This window comes from Podarcis gaigeae (assembly GCF_964106915.1).
Source record: "Podarcis gaigeae genome assembly, chromosome: 12".
NCBI classification, from domain to species: Eukaryota; Metazoa; Chordata; class Lepidosauria; order Squamata; family Lacertidae; genus Podarcis; species Podarcis gaigeae.
The window spans coordinates 12,930,063-12,951,604 of record NC_139688.1 but is presented as its reverse complement, the minus strand read 5'-3'; the positions used below and the strand labels follow the sequence as shown (position 1 = coordinate 12,951,604).

Here is a 21,542-nt window from a genome sequence, read left to right as displayed (position 1 = left end):
AACCCCAAACCCTGAGATTAAGAGTCTTGACCCCATCTTCTTTCCTGCTGAGTTCCAGAAGGGCAGCACCAAGAAATAAGACAGAGGATGCTGACAGCCAGGACCAACCTCTGGACCAGGTATCACTAGGAAGGTTGGATGTTGGCTGCCTGGAGACAGACTGATGTTGGCTGGGCACAGTCCCATTCACTCGATAACAGACCAGCCTCCACTGCTACTGAGCAACGCAGTGTCCAGCTCTTTTATTCTGGTCACCCGCGGTCAGCTTGCCTTGCGTTCCTTCCAGCAGGAGAGGAAGGAGAATCAATCTTTAAGGTGGTGTTTAGAGGGCCGCTGGAGCAACTGAACATCATCAAAGAAAGTAGCGTGTAGTTAAACTGTGGAACTCACTGCCACTGGAGGCACTGAGGGCTACCAACTTGGATGGCTTTAAAAGAGGACTGAACAAATCTATGGAGGATAAGGTTGTCAGTTGTCACTGCCAATGATGGATCTGCTCTGCCTTAGCGGTCAGAGGAAGTAATGCCTCTGAATTGACCAGTGCTTGCAGGTTTCCCACAAGGATGTAGTTGGCCACTGTGGGAACAGGATGCTGGTTCAGGTGGCCCATTGGCCTGATCCAGTAAACTCTTTTTATGCTCTTCTTCATGTTGGTGCAAGGCTGTAATATCTGAACGAAGCCATCTCCTTCCCTGCAGACCCTCTTGGATATTAAGGTTGGCAGGAGACAATCTCTTGGTAGTTCCATCACCCGCAGCAGCAGTCCATATCCTAATTAACATCAAGTATAAGTAAATCCTGACTGAACAGAAACTTGATCTTAATTTGTCAGAAATGTTTTAGCCATATGGTTATCCTGCGGCTCCTAGCTGCAAGAATTTAAAGACAAAAATACACAGAGTTCCCCGAGTTCATTAGAACAGCTAATACATCTTGAAAGCATGAACCTAGCAAGCTGTTTCATCGCTGGAGAGCTGCAAAGGAGGAGGAGGAGGAGCCACTTTTCTTGGCAGCAGCTAAGAAGTTTTTAGTGAGATTTGTGTGGAGCTCTTGATAGACAGCTTTCAGGACAGAGTTACCTTGTCTGGCAGCAGCTATGTATGTGAGGAGTTCACCCTTTTTAAAAGAAGATACAGAGCTTGTATCAAGGTGGAGAACCTGTGGCTGCCCAGATGTTGTTGGACTACAACTCCTATCATCCACCGTCCTTGAGTCTTGGCCATGCTGGCTGGGGCTGATGGGAGTTGGAGTCCAACAGCATCTGGAGGACTGCAGGTTCCGTATCCTAGACTTCCATGCTTGTGGGATAGAACAGGTATAACTTCCAGGGTACAATTTTTTTTAAAAAAAATAGCCAGGCATTTGTAAACCACTTTTGTTTTTAACTCCTATAGCATTTCTGTATAAATGAGAGCCAGGCAGCCAATAGCAGCTCTGACTTGTAGCAAATTGTGAATAGCTGACTAAACAGGGGCCCCTCCTTGCAGGAACAGCCAATGCCTTATCAGCCAAGGGCTCCCCCAGGCACTAAACAGATGAGCTTAGTTGGAACAGACTTTGTTATCTTTTGACACTTTATTGGGAAATCAGTTTCTTCTGTGAAGGGGGGAAAGGGTGTTTGTATTGGAACAGATGGTATTCCCTTTTGAAAGGTGCCAAATCTCTAACTAGACAGGAAACAAAATCCTCCTCTCCCCTCCAGGAAAGGACTGCCCCCCTCCCTATAGCACCTCTCCCTTCACCACAAGGTAGAACTGCTCAGTTGAATATATTTGCTTTAGGTGCTATATATTTGCAAAGATGCTGAAGTATTTCACTAGGCTTTTAGGACAAACTTCCCCAACCTGATGCCCACCAGAGGTTTTGGACTGTAGTGTCCATCAGCCCCAACTAATGTAGTCAATGGTCAGAGACAATTGGAGCTGGTACCTGACAACATAGTGATGTATGGAAGTGAGAGCTGGACCATCAAGAAGGCTGATCGCCAAAGAATTGATGCTTTTGAATTATGGTGCTGGAGGAGACTCTTGAGAGTCCCATGGACTGCAAGAAGATCAAACCTCTCCATTCTTAAGGAAATCAGCCCTGAGTGCTCACTGGAAGGACAGATCCTGAAGCTGAGGCTCCAATACTTTGACCACCTCATGAGAAGAGAAGACTTCCTGGAAAAGACCCTGATGTTGGGAAAGATGGAGGGCACAAGGAGAAGGGGATGACAGAGGACGAGATGGTTGGACAGTGCTCTCGAAACTACCAGCATGAGTTTGACCAAACTGCGGGAGGCAGTGGAAGATAGGAGTGCCTGGCGTGCTCTGGTCCATGGGGTGACGAAGAGTTGGACACGACTAAACAACAACACCCGACAACATTGGTCAAGGATCATGTTAAGGAGAGCTGCTTGAGGAGAGCCAGCTGGCTGCATCTTAAACCTGCATCCCAAGGGTCTTGGGTCCAGTTTTGCTGAGCAGCTCAACAGCAGAGCATCTGCTTTGCATGCAGAAGGTCCTGGGTTCAACCCTGACATCTCCAGGTTAGGGCTAGGGATGTCTACCCGCCTCCTTCTGGCAACTCCTGTGGCCAAGCTGGTGCCAAACATATTGCTCTGCTCTCCTTTGGACCACATCAGCAAGGCCGAGAGAGGGGTCTTGTCGTCTGGGCAGCCCAGGAGCTCCAGACACACAGCCCAGGCTTGTGCCCCAGGGAGGTCACCTCGGTGCTGCTAACACAGAAGTTTGACTTCACCCCCAGAGGCGCTGTCTCTTGAGACAGATCGATACACCAACAATCTGCAGCGATCAGCAGGTGAAGTATTCCATGCTGTGGAGATATAAGCATGGTCAGCCCATGTCTGCAGACCAAACAGCAGTCAAGGACCACAGAAGCAGTGTTGCTGGAAAGAGAAAAGAAAAGGCTGGTGACAATCTAGTTTTTGTATGGCTCATGAAGTGTCATGTAGGAAGCTGTGTGAGGTGTAACTTGTACTGAGTTAGACCATTGGTCCACCAAGGTCCTGTTGTCTATATCAGGGGGGACAGGGGGCCTGTGCCCTTTCATACTGCATCACAGTGTGGTACGTTGGTTTGACATCAACTGCTAGGAAGTGCCTACAGAGGGTGGTGAATATAGCACAAGATATTATGGGCTGTCCCATGAATCCGCTAGATGACATCGCGGAAGAACGTTGCCTCAGGAGAGTGAGGAAAATTCTCAGGGGTGATTCATACCCTGGCCAGCACTTTCTTGATCTCCTGCCCTTGGGCAGAAGATATAGAAGCCTGATTAGTCGCACCAACAGGGTAAAGAACAGCCTCTGTCCGTGGGCTGTTGGGCTGCTGAATGAAAAGATAACAACAGGGCAACTGACTTTTGGGTTTGGTGGGTGTGCGTCAGTAAATGAGGGGAATTAAGACTAAGAGAGCTGGGGGGGGGTGCTCGTGTAATCTCACTGTATACAAGTTGTACAAGTGACAATAAAGTATTTCAATTCAATTTCAGTCTACAATTCCCATCCTCCCAGAGTGATGGGACCTGGAGTCCAGCAGCATTTGAAGGGCCATAGGTACTCCATCCCTGGTCTACATTGACTGGCTGTGACTCTCCAGGATCTTTCCCAGCCTGGAGATGCCAGGGATTGAACCCGGAAACATTTGCATGCAAAGCAGATGCTCTACCACTAACCTGTTCCACTTGCGTCACTGGACTCACAACTACTGTTGTGGGGGGGAAAGGCTAATGTGCTGGTCCAGTTGGTCAGCATGTAGTTCCCTCCTCTGGCCAGAGGTGGGGGTGGTGTGCAGGCTGGCTTTCCCAAGGGTCAGGTCCCACTGCAAGCTTGATCTTTGACACACACCGGGCCCGGCTCCAAGTTTCAAGCGACCACTAGCACATCATGCAAGAGGCTACACCAAACCTTCCTCTGCAAAAGGCTACGGTAGTTTGCAACCTGCAGGAGTTTCTTTTTCATTTGGAGAGCCATTCAAAGACATGAAGCGGTACAGCCTGGTCTAAAGTGGTACAAGCTGGGATTTCGGCCATTCCATTCTACTGGAATGTGGTGGGGAGATCAGGTCTGAAAGTTCTGAGCTGAGTAGAACAAGGAGGAAGCAGCCAGGAGAAATTCATGCTTTTCCTAATCTTGCAATGCAGTTTCGCAACCAAGAAACTTGTACAAGAATGCGTACGCTTGGGTAACATCCACATATGAATTCATATATTACTGAAAATTGCGCACAGAAATGTGTTATGTTGCGTGAAATTGCTTTGAGAAAATGTTTATAGGAGGCACAGTTGCATTAAAAATGTGTATACTGGGAGAAATTTGCACAGAAATGCTGGTTTTCTTTCTTTCTTTTGCATATATGTAAGTTTTTATTACTTTTTCCAAACATTCTCACAATAACCTTCAAATCAAATACATTGTTTCATAAGTTGACTCCCACCCTCACCACCACCACATTTTTACTCAAACCTTTTCTACCGCATAATATTACCTATTACAATTATTTTTGAAATGTTGCTTTTCAGGAGGTGTTTTTAAAAATAAAATAAAAAAGTGATGTGATGTGATGTGGAAATGTGGAGAAAAAAACTGAAGGCTGGAAAAATGAGAAAAACCAGAAATCGATAGATCCAACCATCCCTGATTGACCATCACCTCCATGGGACAAACAGCACCTTTGGGTGCTAGTGGATTAAAAACCACTTCTGCTGTGCTACTTCCCTGAAGTTACTTGCTTCCCCCAACTGCTTTGCCTTTAGAAAGAAATTTCACAAGCCATGGAAAACAGAATCCCAGCTGGCCCCTGTCCTGTCTTCTTTGGCCCTGAAACCAGAAGAAGCAGGCGGAGCAAATAAATTGTAAATAACATTTTTAAAAGCAAACAAACACGAATAAATTGTGAGTGGGACTTTTTATCTGCCTCTGCATTCGGCACACAAAGTCCCCAGGTGCTGCCATCACAGGCCCGAGCAGCGGTAAAAATGTTGGCTTCTCTCAATTTGCACCATCAAGCCCTTGAATGAAATGGCTGTCGTCATCTGTGCCGTAGACTTTTCAGATGCTGCGCATGAGACTATTCTCATGCTCATAGCTTCTTTCCAAGAATTATTCTCAGGAGAAGGTACTATGGAGACACCCAGGCCCAGCTATATATTAATATTTTATAATCTCAAAGTGTTATTCTCTCTGTGTGTGTCTGCATGTACTGTACGGTAGTTTGGAATGCACTTTCCATGTAAACCAACTCTCTTAATATTTCCTCCCCCCCCCCCCATGCATTCTACGGGCAATTTTTTTTATGATATGCAAATACATGATGGAATAGCCTGGGAAAAGATGCAGCACCTCTGTACTGAGGCTTGGAGTGGGAGAGACCCCAATTTCGAAGGATTATTTGTTGCGGGGGAGGGGATGTTAAAGACCATGCATTTAAAGGAATTATTGAATGCACCATTCCACAATGGAATTATCCACCCTTCCTCTGGGTGCAGCTGAATCTTTTCCAGCATAGCCCTGGGAGCTGTAAAAATAAATGTTTTGGCTGATCCAAACACTGGATTCGGTGCCTTGGTGTGCTATTTCATGGGCAGAATTGGCCATAAAGCCCGGTTTGCATGCCTGGCGGTGCTTCTTTAGCTTCTTAATTCTAACTTCTGCATTAGGCTTTTGTTTAAACGGGGATGACAAATGACGAAGAGAGTCCATAGTCCTTTAACATCCTTAACACCTGTGAGTCCGCAGCTTGCTGGCAACCCCCACGATATTGTATTTCTCCTACAGCCACAGCTGGCAGAGGTATCTTGTTTTGTGAGAATTTCATTCCTCCTTTTTATGTCTTTAAACACACACACACACACACACACACACACATATATATAGAGGGATATATTTCTTACCCCCATATTTTTTTCAGAAAACTCTGGATATATGTTCTGTGTCTAAAAAGTGAATTTTTAATATTGCTGGCAAGTGGGAGAGAAAGATGGTCGTTCACTATTGTTTATCCCCAACACCTGGTCATTGCTGGGATGGTGCCTCTGACTGAGGAACTTTGAGGCAGATCATGTTAAGAGCTTCGCAAAGTAAAATAAAAAAAGCCTTCAATTGTGCCTGGAAACTACATAGTAGCTAATTCAGCTCATTCAAAACTAGGGAGATATTCTAGGAACGTATCAAACATAAGGACATAGCATACCCTCCAACATTTCTCCGATGAAAAGTGGGATGTCGTATTCCATAAGAATTTTATTATTTATACCCCACCCATCTGACTGTGTTGCCCCAACCACTCTGGGCCGCTTTCAGCATATATAAAAACATGAAACATTCTTTTAAAAACCTCCCTATACAGCATGGGTATGCAAACTAAGGCCCGGGGGCCAGATCCAGCCCAAGTGTCTTCTAAATCCGGCCCATGGATGGTCCGGGAATCAGCATGTTTTTACATGAGTAGAATGTGTCCTTTTATTTAAAATGCATCTCTGGGTTATTTGTGGTGTTTCTACATGAGTTTCTACATGGTGTTTCTACATGAGTTTCTACATGGTGTTTCTACATGAGTAGAATATGTGCTTTGGACTTTGGACATGCCTGTAAATCTCTCATTGAGAAGGCAAATAAGTTCAATTCTAGCGGAGAGGTTTCTATTCCTAACATTTGAGCAATGCTGGCACAATGTGATAATTTTCAGATGGTCTGATTACAATAGTGGGTGCCTACATAGCTTGTGGTCTATCAAGGCAAATGCAGCCAATCACACTTGTATTATAGGGCTGTTTACTTGACAACCTCCCTCCTTTCATGGTGCCAGACATGCAACAGGTCGGACACAAATAGGTGGTCACTGTTAGAGCAGTTCAGGGTCAGGATTGTAAGCCACCATCCAGTTAGAAGGGCCAGAGGTGAGTACAGTGGTACCTCAGGTTACATACGCTTCAGGTTACAGACTCCGCTAACCCAGAAATAGTGCTTCAGGTTAAGAACTTTGCTTCAGGATGAGAACAGAAATCATGCGGTCCTGCTCCGGTGGCGCGGCAGCAGCAGGAGGCCCCATTAGCTAAAGTGGTGCTTCAGGTTAAGAACAGTTTCAGGTTAAGAACGGACCTCCGGAACGAATTAAGTACTTAACCCGAGGTACTACTGTACATAGTCCAGATACAGCTGGACTCAAGGTCCAGGGCAGTCCACAAACATCAGAGGGGAATGAGACAGTACACAGACAAGGCTAGCTAGAAGGTCAGGTCCCAAAAGGAAGGGAGTGCTTAAAGGATAAGGAGGAAAAGGAACTGTCCAGGATAGATGAGCAAGAACAGGAAACTTCTGTTTGGATAGACCTTGTTCCTCTGCAAAAATGTCCATGCTGTATTTTTACTATGGTGGTTTCCACAGTGGTAGTGATGTGTCCTTTTTGTATGTGTGTTTCTGTTTCCCACGCCAGCATGCAAGGCCCTTGCTGATGAGCTGGCCTACGACATCAAGAAAATAGGTCCAAAGAGGACTGTGAATTCGGGGACATTTCGGCTCAACCCTGATGGCACGAGAGGAAAGAAAAAGGTAAGAGGGAGAGACATGGAGGTACGTAATAATTGCCAGCATGTGCAATTACCAACCACTTATCCAAACAGCGGTTGGTCTCTTAATCTTCTAACCTTTTCCTTGGTAAGACCAGCAGCCAGTAAATTGCTTCTCTTTCCTCTGGGAGCCAAAGTAATCTATGAGCTTGAAATTGAGGTATTTTTTCCAGGACCTTTTATTTTTGGAGGTGGGCTTTTAAATGTTGAGAGGGTAGTATTGTTCCATTGCTAGACTGTTTCTTTTTTCTTTTTTAATATAGACAATCAGAACCATACAAGGCGCTGAGAGAGTGTGTGGAGGAGGGATGAGATGGAGTAGAAGTCTCTACTCAAAGTCAGCTCTCATGGGCAGTTTTCCCCAGCCATGAGAGTCTTAAGATCTTATCCCTGGGCAATTTGTTCAATTTATTCTGCTCACCATGAATGTCTTCTGTTCATGCACCTCTTGAAGAACGTTGGTTGAGAACTGGAAGCAAGGCCCTGAATTTGTCCCAGTGGGCAAGAGGGCTATGACCAGTTTATAAAATGAGTTGCAAATGGCTGGTTCATTTCAGTTTGTGAAAGATGTAAGAATAGCAACAATATCAAAGGAAATCAAAAGAAAATTATGCATGGCACATCATAACATTTTTGTTGAGACAAGCCTAACCAGACATGGAGACTGTTTACATACGTGTGTGTGTGTGTGTGTGTGTGTGTGTATTCTTTATTGAAAGATAAAAAGTAATGTGTATATAATTGTAAGTGCACAGGGTAAAATAAGACATGAAAAGGGGGGGGCAGAGAAAAAGGAAAAGGGGGAAGAAATGACACCCATATACAATACAAAAAAAAACCAGGACTTATAAATATTGCAAGATTGTTATTTAACCTATTACAGTGTTTATAGAAATGAATTCCAAATATCAGATTTCGCTTATCACTGATTTTAATTATTATTCAAATGTTTAAAATAGTTATATTGTTTCATTCTTTTGGTAAACTGCTTGAGGTTTTGTTTTGCTTTTTTTTTAACAGTCAAGTGGTATATAAATTTTATGAAATAAATAAATACAGTGCCAGATCTACAAATTTTGCCTTAGGAGGCAAAGGCCTGCCTTGATGTCCCTCACTCAGCTGCTGAGAGCAGTTGCCAGAGGGACAGGAGATGAAGGCAATAAAGTCTTACTCCTCTTTGTGTCCCATGATGTCACGGACTGGTTGGACACAAAGGAATGGTGGGAGGAACCAGCTGGGGGACCACCAAGGGAAGAAGGCTCAGAGGCAGGGGATTGGTGGTAGGACGACAGTGAGTGGTCAGAGAGAAAGGAGGGGAAAGACTGCAAAGAGGGGTTGTCAGAAGCTGAAGGCGTAACAGGGCTTAGTGAGCTGGGAGTGTCTGTGGCAGACAGAAGGCAAGAATCATAGGCAGAAGTTGAAGAAGGGGAGGAGGGAGGCCAAGAGGCAGAGATGGGTCAGGCTGGTGAAGAGTCATGGATGTCTCCCCCTCCTGATGTGACAAGCTCCCCTCCCCGCTTGTCTCCCAGAACCAGAAGAGGCATAAAAAGGGGGAGGAGAGGTTGGCTTTAGGCAGGCACAGTCTCCGACTGCTTGGGGGAAACCCTGGAGAGGAGGGGACTTAGACTGCTGTGGAGAGGTGGGGACATTCAGTCTTGGCAACTGATTCATGGGGCAAGACCTACCAAGCATGAGCTGCTGTGCTCATTAGGCCTGACACTCAGCCAAGTGTCATCGGAGCGTGACTCCTCCTTTATGTCCCTGCTGGTTCAATGGGAATACAAAGATGGCCTCAGCCCAGTATATCTGAAAGAGCGTCTCCACCCCCATCGTTCTACCCAGACACTGAGGTCCAGCGCCAAGGGCCTTCTGGCGGTTCCCTCACTGCGAGAAGCCAAGTTACAGGGAACCAGGCAGACGGCCTTCTCGGTAGTGGCACCCTCCCTGTGGAATGACCTCCCACCAGATGTCAAAGAGAACAACAACTACCAGACTTTTAGAAGACATCTGAAGGCAGCCCTGTTTAGGGAAGCTTTTAATGTTTGATGTATTACAGTATTTTAATATTTTTTTGAAAGCCGCCCAGAGTGGCTGGGGAAGCCCAGCCAGATGGGTGGGGTATATTATTATTATTATTATTATTATTATTATTATTATTATTATTTGAACAGCCAGGCCCTTATAATGATGCAAGCACTCTGTAGGCCTATGGCACATGCTTGGTGACATTCCTGGCCTGGTTCTTTTTATCAGAAGAGGTGGGTGGGTTTCAGACAGGGAGTCTCTCCCAGCCCTACCTGGCTATGCTGAGGACTGAGTCTACACCTGACCTATGGTCCTTCTGCTCTACCCCTGACCTATGGTCCTTCCCCAATCACCAGAGGTTGTACCAGGGGGCAGAAGCTATTTAAGAAATTATCTTCTGAACTGGGGTGGCAGGGGATGGTTGACAAAAGCTAAGCATGTAGCAACTGACTCCGTGTCTGCGTGGTTGGAGTTTGGTCTGTGTATGTATACAAGCTCACATGTGGCCATCATGGAGTCATGTTGGTTAACCAAAGAAAGGTCTGATACTAACTGGCTGGAGGAGGAGGGAGGAAGTAAAACCTGAGAAAAATAATCTACAGGTAGAATAAATCAGTGGGGGAGGAATAAGTTGCCTTGCTGTCTGCCCCTCCTTTCCGCACTAGGTCAGGTAACTTATTGCAGGTCTTGTTGTTTTACTTCCAATATGGGTATAAGTTTGTATGACATGTCTAGCAGATTATGTGTCCCCCAAAAGAGATTGCAATCCAATATTAAGCATGCAAAAGAGCCACATGGAACTGTGTTTTTTCTCTTCTGCCCAGGACCCACCACCTACCTGTCAATCCACAGAGCCCTCTTTAAAGAAATGTTTGTTTTGTTTTATTAGATTTTGTACCTGCCCATCACAGTGAGCTCCCAGGGTGTGCTATAAGAATAAAATATATACGGATAAAATAAAGACCCAGTTTCAACATTGTATGGGGCAGACTTCCTGATAAGAGACCTACTCCTGTAGGGCACAGTGATTGATTGTGCATATATAGGGCAAAGTACTCTTTGGGGTATCCTGCCCCCAAGCTGTATTGGGCTTTGCACATTAGGGCCAGCACCTTGAACTCAGCTTGATAGCTAAATGCTGACATGATGGAGAGAGTTTGGGTTACATGCAACCAAATTCTACTCAGAGCATGCCTATTGAAATTAATGGACTTACGTTGGTCATCACCACTAATGTTGCTGGGTCTACCCTTTGTTGTCGTTTAGTCATTTAGTCGTGTCCTACTCTTCGTCACCCCATGGACCAGAGCACACCAGGCACTCCTGTCTTCCACTGCCTCCTGCAGTTTGGTCAAACTCATGCTGGTAGCTTTGAGAACACTGTCCAACCATCTCGTCCTCTGTCGTCCCCTTCTCCTTGTGCCCTCCATCTTTCCCAACATCAGAGTCTTTTCCAGGGAGTCTTCTCTTCTCATGAGGTGGCCAAAGTATTGGAGCCTCAGCTTCAGGATCTGTCCTTCCAGTGAGCACTCAGGGCTGATTTCCTTAAGAATGGAGAGGTTTGATCTTCTTGCAGTCCATGGGACTCTCAAGAGTCTCCTCCAGCACCATAATTCAAAAGCATCAATTCTTCGGTGATCAGCCTTCTTTATGGACCAGCTCTCACTTCCATACATCACTACTGGGAAAACCATAGCTTTAACTATACGGACCTTTGTTGGCAAGGTGATGTCTCTGCTTTTTAAGATGCTGTCTAGGTTTGTCATTGCTTTTCTCCCAAGAAGCAGGCGTCTTTTAATTTCGTGACTGCTGTCACTATCTGCAGTGATCATGGAGCCCAAGAAAGTAAAATCTGTCACTGCTTCCATGTCTTCCCCTTCTATTTGCCAAGAGGTGATGGGACCAGTGGCCATGATCTTTGTTCTTTTGATGTTGAGCTTCAGACCATATTTTGCACTCTCCTCTTTCACCCTCATTAAAAGGTTCTTTAATTCCTCCTCACTTTCTGCCATCAAGGTTGTGAAACCTTTCCCTGGGCATAGTATTCTGTTTCTAGTGTTTGGGTGGGATTGCATCATGCAGGCAGGAAATGATGAAACTGAAAGCTGAGAATGAAGCTGCATCCGCAACAGAGCTAACAACATCTCTTTAAAACAGGAAGCGTCTTCCAGAAATACATTTCATGTTGCCCAATGCCTACGTCTGTGAGATATAAGGGAAAGACAGCAGTTTGACAAATCTAGTTTCTGCCCATCTAGTCACCTCGGCCAAAGTGACATTTATGATTGTCCCCTCCAGATTCAGCATTCCTGATAGGGAGATATATCATACCATCTAACCTACAAATGTCTCCTCTGACTGATGGTAGCTCTTTGGCAGATCTCTCTTTTCCATCACCTGCTCTCTGAGTCAGGAACTGAATCTGGGACTTCCTGCATTCAGAGCATGCACCCTTTTGCTGATCTATCCTTGTCCCTCTCTTCCCTCAAGAGAGAATCAGGATGAGCCTGGATATGGCAGGACAAAGGCCAGTCTATGCAACCTATCACTCAAGTAGCATCTTTTAAAGCAATCTCATACTGTTTTGCCAATTAACTCTGCAGATTCTTTAAAGGATCTTCAGGAGTCAAGGGAAAAGATATTTTTATTTCAACAGAGTAGGACAACCTTCTTAAACAGTAACAAAAACAAAACCCCTCAAACAGGAAACCTCCCTAAACCTTCTTACACGGTAATACAAAACCCTCTACCACCAAGAAATAACCCCAAAGGAACAATTTCAAAGGAACAATTCCCCCCACCAGACCTTGACCCAAATACAACACCAGATCTAACCGTGGGAAGCCACAGCCATCATCCTCTTCCTCCTGACCACATTGCCATTCACTATCTGTTCCTGCCTCAACCAGGTGGGCCACCTGTGGCAATTGGGGCTCCTCATCAGGGCAATCAAGGCCCAGCAGGGCCACCCTCAAGGGCAGGAGTGCTCCTGCAAGGACTCACAGAAAGGGCTGGCTGTATAAGGCCAAACCTACACCACCTCAATTTGTCCTTGCACATTTTCCACTACACATACCACTTTTAAGTGTCATGACTTCCCCCAGAGAATCCCAGGAACCATACTTTGTTAAAGGCGCTGGGAGTTGTAGGGTCTCCTAACGTCTCTCTCGGTAACTTTTTCCCTTCGCAATGTAACTCTTTTGAGGTTCTTTAGAAATAATCAATGTTGATTATGGTTCCTCTCTCCTCTTTTTTTTTTTGCTCTGTTTTTCCTTTTTCTTAAAAACTGTAAATTGCAGCAGAAAATAAAGTGAAGGCATTGCCGTCATGCAGCCCACCTGAGGTCAGGCCCCACCTGCTGAAGACCACTGAGCAAAACCCCTGCCTGTCAGCTTTCAGCATCTGGGCCCATTGCACTCCCGAGTCCTCAGTCTCCTAGCAGAGGAGATGTAGCAAAGGCCATCGCTGCTTGACATTCAGGGTCAAGTCGCAAATGGGTTGGCCAGTGCTTCCCACTAGTGGTGAAAGTGATTCTTCACTTTGAAGTTCAGATAAAACCCACTTGCAATGCTTGAAGGCAGTTCAGTGGTACCAGTTTTTAAAATTATTTGGTGTGCTCCAGAATAGCCAGAAAGTGTTTTGTTTTTTTGTTTTTTTAAATTGTGGTTGCAGACATATAGGGATCTAACTCTATTTTTAAAAATTGTTTTTACAAGATGCAAATGAATATTTCTCACCCCGTCCTTCACCATAAAGCCCCAAGGTGGATTATAACAATTAAATATACAATTATAAAAACAGATTAAATCATTCCGGTGATAAAATGAGTGGATAAGACATCTTTAGCTGCTGATTCATCACAACTAAAAGCACATTTAAAGCAAAAAAAACCCAAAACAACCCAAGCAAACCCATATAACAGACACACATGACAGCATCTGACTGTAATGAGCTACCAAATAAAACCAGTGTAGATTAAGTCAACTCAAATTTGAACAAACAGCATATTTTGTCTTCCCAGTAAGTTACTTGAAGTTGCTTAACTCTCCTAATTTATTAAACCCTTATCCCCACAGGAGGTATTCAAACAAAAGCAACTGCAATTCAGACACATTTGAATCCAGGTATTTATTAAGAATAATGAACATTTGGATCTGCTGGGAAATATGAAATCCCCCTGTCACTTCAAATTCTACCACCCACGTTCTATTGCATGAGTTTCCCAAAGGGCTCGCTTCAAACTTCAGCATTTTGGGGAGTGATGAGGCAAACCAACATTTTATCTTGTAGCATAAATTACTAATGCCAATATCAATTCTTTGAGTAGCAGGCCTCAAGGAAGGAGGGGGGGATGGAATATCATGCAAGTGAGCTGAACAGGAGCACTCAATACTCTACATCAAAACCCCTAAGGGTGGGAAGAACCCAAAACAGCCGGGGGGGGGGGCTGAGCATGCTCAGTGGGCAAGGGGAATGCTCACTGACTGGTGGGTGGCGTGGAATTGAGTGGTTGGCATCCTCTTGTCATCCTCCGTCACCGCATGAGTACTTCCTACACCAACCTCTCCACCCCCATTTCCAGTTTTCCCTGGTGTGTCCCAGTCCCAGCCACACCCCTCGCCACGATCCTCTTTCTCCTCCCTGTTGTCCTTCCAGTTCATGACAATTGTCCATTGCACTTGCAGTGCATTGCAGTTCTCATCATGCAAACATCATGCGCCTGTGGTCAGCGTATTGTGTGAACAAGCCAGAGGTGGCCATATGCAAGAGACTCCAGAACATAAGCAGAAACTTCATGTTCTGAGGCTAGGATCTACCTTTGTGAGTTACCGTATACAGTAATACCTCATATTATGTTTGCTTCATGTTACGTTTTTTCAGGTTGCGTCCCACGGTGACCCGGAAGTACCAGAAAGGGTTACTTCCGGGTTTTGCCGCTCGCACATGCACAGACACGCAAAATCACGTCACACACATGTGCAGAAGCGGTCGATCGCAACCTGCGCATGCGCAGACACGCCGCTGTGGGGTACGTTCCTTTCATGTTGCAAACGGGCCTCCAGAACGGATCCCGCTCGCAACCAGAGATACCACTGTACTTTTAAGAACACAACTCGCTCCCATGGAAAATATGATGCGGGAGTTGTAATTTTGGACTATGACTAGGGATCCCTGGATTCAAGACCCCAACCCCAACCATGAATAGGGAACAGAAGTAATGCTGTTTGTGATGGTGGGTTCTGTACTTGGTCTTCATTGGGCTGTTTTGAGGGTTTTCTACCCTTAGAGCATTTCCCCTTAAATGTTGGGTGTTTTCGTTAGTTTGTTTTTATAATTTTGCAATTCAGCAAATGGTAGAATTCTCCCAAGTCTGCTAATAGGACTTTTTTTTTCCAGCCAGAGCTCACTGATGGTCAGCTCTGGCCCCTCGCAGGTGGGCGCCATTGCCATTCTAAGAGAACAAGGGAGAGGTTCATGGTGAGCTCCAGCACATCTTTGTCTAGAAAAATAGCACTGTTCATAGTCCATTTCTCTTGTGCAAGCGCATCCATATTACCTATAACAGTAATGTCTCACTCTGAATGTAACCGACCTGTGTGAAAGGACTCTATTATTTGAAAACAGAGACACCATGTGTACTTTTGTTACCTAAGGAATCCTTTAATTAAAGCATATTTTTAAAAAGAAATAAATAGAGAAAATGATTTGTTTGTCCATTTACCAGTGTTCTCTCCCTCTGTCCTTCCCTCTCATTGTCTCCTTCATGAAGTTGTTTTCAATGTTTAAATCAATCATTAGACTCTGTTTATTTCAGCAAAGGACTTAATTCTTCGGAGATATGTGCCTGGTCCCCAAAGGCTAGGATACGAACATGACCTTTGGTACCTGTAAATGTTGTGCAAGAAATCTGCCTTTCCTGACAGCTGTGGTGATAATCCCCTTTGTCTCTCTTAAGTGATAGCTGATAAGTCCATGCAGAATTTGTTTGCTGTATTTCTTTCTCCACAAGGTTAAATTACCCAAAAGGGGGGGGGGGGATGTGGAAAAATACAAGTTTTTCCCCCCAAAAGAGAATTTATTTTGGAAGGAAGTTGAGTCATTGTTTCAATCAGGTTTAGCTAAAAGTGAGGGGGGAGGAGAGAGAGAGAGAGAAAGAGGTTCACAGGCCTGCTTTTGAAAATAAAAGTCCTTTCAACAAAAGAGGCCAGGAGCGAAATGTACCACTGTAAACGCAAAGTGACTTTTTTGCCATTTTCCCCTCACAGCAATGTGTTTACCTGAATAGCTGCTGCTAGAAGAAAACACATACATTTTTTTAAAAGGGAAGGACTGTAGGAATCAAATGTCCTTGACACACATGATGTTTTAGGTGTGGTGGAAAATGCCTCTGCCGTGCTCTGCGCCGGCCAAAGGTGTGTGCAGAGAAGGGTCACTTTAACTGCCTGCTTGAAGCAGCTGAGAATTAGTTCCCAAGGACTATTGTTGGGATTTTTTTTAAGACGCAGATTCGTTCTGTTTTCTCAAGTGTGATAGTTTCGGAGTCCACGCCTGAAGACTTTTCTAGGTCATACTTATTCTTCTTGGCGTTTTTTGGCATTCACATTTGATGGCGAGACGTTCCAAATGAGAATATTGTAGCAAAAAATGTGCGTCTACTCTGTGTTTGGAATCTGAGGTTCTGGTGAAGAACGCAGGTTACAGATTAGTCTTAAAGTATGCACATTATCTGCCCTCTTCCAGTTAGTGGTATACATTGCAAGGTCCCCTCCTGGCTTAGAATGTGGAAGAACCCCTTTGTTGCCGATTCGTATTTATGTATGTCTACGGATGGGATATGTATTCTCTTTTCCACCCTGTTCTGTTCTTCCACCTGAAGCCCTTTTCCATCCATCCAGAATAGCATTAAATGACAGAGTCCACTGCACTGCACTTTATTGTATCTGTCTCTCCCTCCACCCACCCCCCGGCTAGTATAGAAGGACGGATGAATGGGGTCATGCGCCAAGTCCCCTGCAGTTAACCATTATTTTTGGTGAATAAAGGATGGTTAAGGTTGAGTGGAATGTCAGCAAACCTTTCATCCCTCTTCCTTTCAGCTGTCTGTGTTCATACCCACAAGCCATACAAAGTTTCCTGGCTTGGTTTTCACATACGTGGCCAGCTGGCTCCTTCTGCATAATGCCTGCGAGTTTTCTTGGCAGGGCCCGGCACGTTTTGGACTCCATAGCTGCAGAGATTTCTACTTTGGTGCAAGTCACTTTAGGTCTGGCCTCTTTCTCCTTGTGTTTTAGAAGGCAGTGCCTGTGACCACTCACACATTGTTACAGTGCAGACGTTGGATTTCCAAAATAGTGTTCCTTTCAGGCTGAAGGTGGAATTGGATAGGGCAAGGCCAGGCTGAGCCTGTCAGAATTAGGCCAGTCAGGTCTGGGTGGAGTCTACATACATACGTGTGTGTGTGTGTGTGTGTGTTTGTGTGTGTGTGTGTGTGTGTGTGTGTGTGTGTGTGTGTGTGAGAGAGAGAGAGAGAGAGAGAGAGAGAGAGAGAGACGGATTCTGAAGAATGCTGGTTTTCCAGTACTAGTCAGCTGCTAGAATGGAGTTTTATTTATAAAATAATGGTTGAGCATTTTAGATAAATAACACATTTCAGCTGTCTGTTTCTGTCAGTGCTGCCCCAACATGGCATAAGAAGAATAAAAGGGTAGAGGGGACCCCTGACCATTAGGTCCAGTCGTGGCCAACTCTGGGGTTGTAGCGCTCATCTCGCTTTATTGGCCGAGGGAGCTGGCGTACAGCTTCCGGGTCATGTGGCCAGCATGACTAAGCTGCTTCTGCCGAACCAGAACAGTGCACGGAAATGCCGTTTACCTTCCTGCCAGAGTGGTACCTATTTATCTACTTGCTCTTTGATGTGCTTTCAAACTGCTAGGTTGGCAGGAGCAGGGACCGAGCAACGGGAGCTCACCCCGTCACAGGGATTTGAACCTCCGACCTTCTGATCTGCAAGTCCTAGGCTCTGTGGTTTAACCCACAGCGCCACCCGCGTCCCTCATAAGAAGAACTGGTTGCAAAAGGGATGGCACATCCACACTGGGAGATACTGTGTTACAATTGTTGGGTATCTCTTGTACCCTTGATGTGGTTTAGTCTGTGCACTCCTTGTTCACCACATATAGGTGCTGAATTAGAGAGCTTGGCCGATGTGCAACATTTGCGATGCAAAAAGCACCTGGGAATTACCACCAGAAATGGTGTTCATGTGCTGGGGGAGCTGGGGGAGTCCTTAATTTGCACCACTTCCAGGATGAGTAAATATCCCAGCTAAAATTGGATGTGATACCAAAAAATATGAAAAGTGGGAGAAGGAACTGTGGTTCTAGGAATAGCTAGCACTTCCACCAGAACTCTGTGCTTACCTGTCTGTAGTCTGTCAAATCTTGGGAAAGCAAAAAGACTTTCCTGGTGTGACACAAATAGTATTCCTTCCTGAATACCAGCTCTTCTTCCTTTGAAGTCCCTCAAAAGTGATTCTTCCTGCAGTTTCACAAACATACAGCATTCATTTTTGCACAGTTGTATCTTTTCCTGTGAGAGTCAAACAAAATAATTTTATAAAGGACAGTCTCTGAGAATGACAGGCAAGCACTACCAAGCAAGGCCTGGGGGGAGCCTCTTTTGTGGGGGACGGGGATGGTGCAAACACTAGGTTTACGTTTGGCTTGGCGGCAGCTCAACAAACCAACAGGCACCACCAACCCTCTGAAGCGACACCATTGCTCTGTAGGCAAGACCTAAGGCTACCTCTGCATGGAAGCTTTTTGTGTTTGTGTTTCTGCTTTTGCTAAATAGGAGACATGGGTACAATGGATGTAGTATGGGAAAGCATGAGAGAGCCCCTCTGGACATAGTTTTCTTGAGGGAATATTCTACAAGATGTCATTGATGGAAAAGTGCATTGATAGTGGATTTCTTCTACTAAGACTGTCCACACATTCCACTTTATTAGTTTTGTGATGGTTCCTCAGTGGTATTGCATTATTGCCACCTGGATAGGCAACCTTGCGCTATAAAGGTAAAGGTACCTCTGAACGTTAGGTCCAGTTGCGGACAACTCTGGGGTTGCGTGCTCATCTCGCACTATAGGCCCAGGGAGCCGGTGTTTGTCCGCAGACAGCTTCTGGGTCATGTGGCCAGCATGACTAAGCCACTTCCGGCGAACCAGACCAGCACACGGAAACGCCATTTACCTTCCCGCCGGAGCAGTACCTATTTATCTACTTGCACTTTGACGTGCTTTCGAACTGCTAGGTTGGCAGGAGCAGGGACCGAGCAACGGGAGCTAACCCCGTTGCGGGATTCGTACTGCCGACCTTCCGATCAGCAAGCCCTAGGCTCTGTGGTTTAGACCATAGCGCCACCCTATACAAGCACTATACTGCAACAAAAACAGGACTACCCCATGCCACCCACCAATACAAACCTGGAACATCCATGCTTTAAGACATTGCAGAATTTTAGCAGGAAATTAAGGTACACGCAGTGACTGGAAACACAGACCCTCCAAGTGTCCCTATTTTCCAGGGACGTTCCTGATTTAGAGAAGCCATCCTGGTTTTGGATTTGATCCCAGAATGTCCCACTTTACCTTAGGATGTCCCTATTTTCATTCGAGAAATGTTGGAGGGTATGGAGTTATCCAGCCCTGGAGCCATCTGAAGGCAATCCTGTATAGGGAAGTTTTTTTTAATGTTTAGTGTTTTGTTATGTTTTTATATATGTTGGAAGCTGCTCAGAGTGGCTGGGGCAGGCCAGTAAGATGTGTGGGGTATAAATAGTAAATTCTGGAATGGGACATCCCTATTTTCATTGGAGAAGTGTCAGAGGGGATGGAAACGAAGCAGTGTGTCTGCCCCAAAACCTTTGCCGATGCAAACAGTGTTGAAAGCAGAACTGCGTATCACTTCCTTGATTCCATCACAAGTGCGTATCATTGTGAATGCAAGATAAAAAAGACAGCTGGAGGGCCCTTTAAGTGTTCTACATCAAGTGTTATTTTCGTTTCCTGTTCTAGGAGAACCAAATGAATCCCTATACAAACCGAGAGGATGCTCCAGAACCTCCTACTATAAAATGAAGAAATTGGGGGTAGAGCTATAGTGTCTGTGGGAACAGGCACAGCGACTTCCCTTTGAGCTGTCCTGTTCTGTCCCGCACAGTGGCGTAGTGTGGGGGGTGCAGGGGGGGCCGGCCGCACCGGGCACAACATCTGGCAGTTAGGGTTAAGGGGCGCAAATCCATGGGTTAGGGGGTGCAAATTACTTGCCTTGCCCCGGGTGCTGACAACCCACGCTACGCCACTGGTCCCGCGGTCTGTCCGCACGGACAGCCTGCCCTGCCTACACGGGACCTTCTCATCTTCAGGGAATACAAATTCAGGGGCAACAGGTATTCCGCATAGCTTCCAAAGACCACGAAAAGGAAAACCTTTTTGGTTTCTTAAAAAAAAACTTGTGTGCCATTGTTTAAAACTAAAGCTACTTGAAACATAATGAGATGTGATGTGTGCGTGATTTTCCTTTTGCTGGTTTTACACATCACGTGCTGCCTCTCCCGAACTTCCTTGCTTGGGGGGCAGGTTTGGTCTAGCAGCAGTTCTTTGTGGGGATGCAGGAGTGGCACAGCCACACCAGAGACTGTCAGTTTTAGGCACTCGGAAGAATCCCAGGGATTTGGCACATCTGCTGCTCCCCCGAAGCCTCTGCATGGAAGCACCCTGACGAGGATCTCAAGATGTCAAAAAGCACTTTTCTGCATCTGAAGGTTGCTCCAGGCCTCTCAGAGAAGTTCACCGTTATACTTCCAGGAGAGGAAAGTCAGAAGAGGGGTGGGTTGGGGGCAGGGAATAGTTTTGTATTTTGATTGCTATGCTTTTCCTTTGATTGTCTGCTTATTATTCACATGTTGGGCAATTTTAGAATGTCCATTAGAGAATGTAAGCAATATGTTAATCAGCTAGTGTACAACACACAGGAAAGGAGCCGCTAACTAAACTGATTTTTAGCTGAAGTAGACAGTGCTGCATATGATTTAATTGGGGGAGGTAGGAGGTTGTGTTGGACAATACTTTGGGGGGGGGGGGTTCAGTGACTGAATACATAAGATTAGCTACAAGTTAAGAAAATGTACTACAGTGGTACCTCGGGTTAAGAACTTAATTCATTCTGGAGGTCCATTCTTAACCAGAAACTGAAGCACCACTTTAGCTAATGGGGCTCCTGCTGCCGCCACACCACCGGAGCACGATTTCTGTTCTCATCCTGAAGCAAAGTTCTTAACCCGAGGTAGTATTTCTGGGTTAGCGGAGTCTGTAACCTGAAACGTCTGTAACCTGAGGTACCACTGTAAATGTATTAAGTAGTCAAAGGGAAGCACCTTTAAGTTTCAACGATTTCTGCAGGGGACGTAAAAATGACTTTCTTCAGTTGAGATCAAGAAGATTTAAGCAAACTTCACTTCTAGCTGCCTATCGCCACTTTCTGAAACTGGCATGGGCAGCCTGCTCCTATCGGTCGCCACCCTGGGACAATGACTCATAGAAACCAGGAGAGTCCTTGCGTTTCTGCTGTGGCTGCATCCGAGTCCGAGTCCTGGCACAGCAGAAGGCACCATTTTCATTGTGGTGACATTGCTGTTCCCCATTCCCCGTGTAGGCGACTAGCAAGACTTGACAAGAAGCTTTGACGGGACAGGGGACAAGAGAACAAACACCATTTCTGGAGCCATGTGTGATGTTCTGTGGACTTCCTTCGGTGAGCGCAGCTGTGCTAAAACAGTTGTGATGATAGCCACACAATTAGCAACTGCATTTCCCCCCAGCCGCAAAGTAAATAGCTGCAGGGTGGGAGCTGGTGTCCCAATCCATCAAGGAGTAAATCCCCTTCTCC

General features: G+C 45.6%; 1 protein-coding gene across 2 annotated transcripts in view; it reads left to right on the top strand.

Moving 5' to 3' along the window:
- The window catches only part of CNPY1 (canopy FGF signaling regulator 1), a 54,667-nt gene that overhangs the window by 14,914 nt on the left and 18,211 nt on the right, over positions 1 to 21,542 (top strand). For both annotated transcript variants that reach the window (XM_083705152.1, XM_083705151.1), the window contains exon 3: positions 7,437 to 7,552. In XM_083705152.1, coding sequence (XP_083561278.1) covers positions 7,437 to 7,552 — 116 coding nt within the window. The remainder of the gene's footprint in view (positions 1 to 7,436; positions 7,553 to 21,542) is intronic.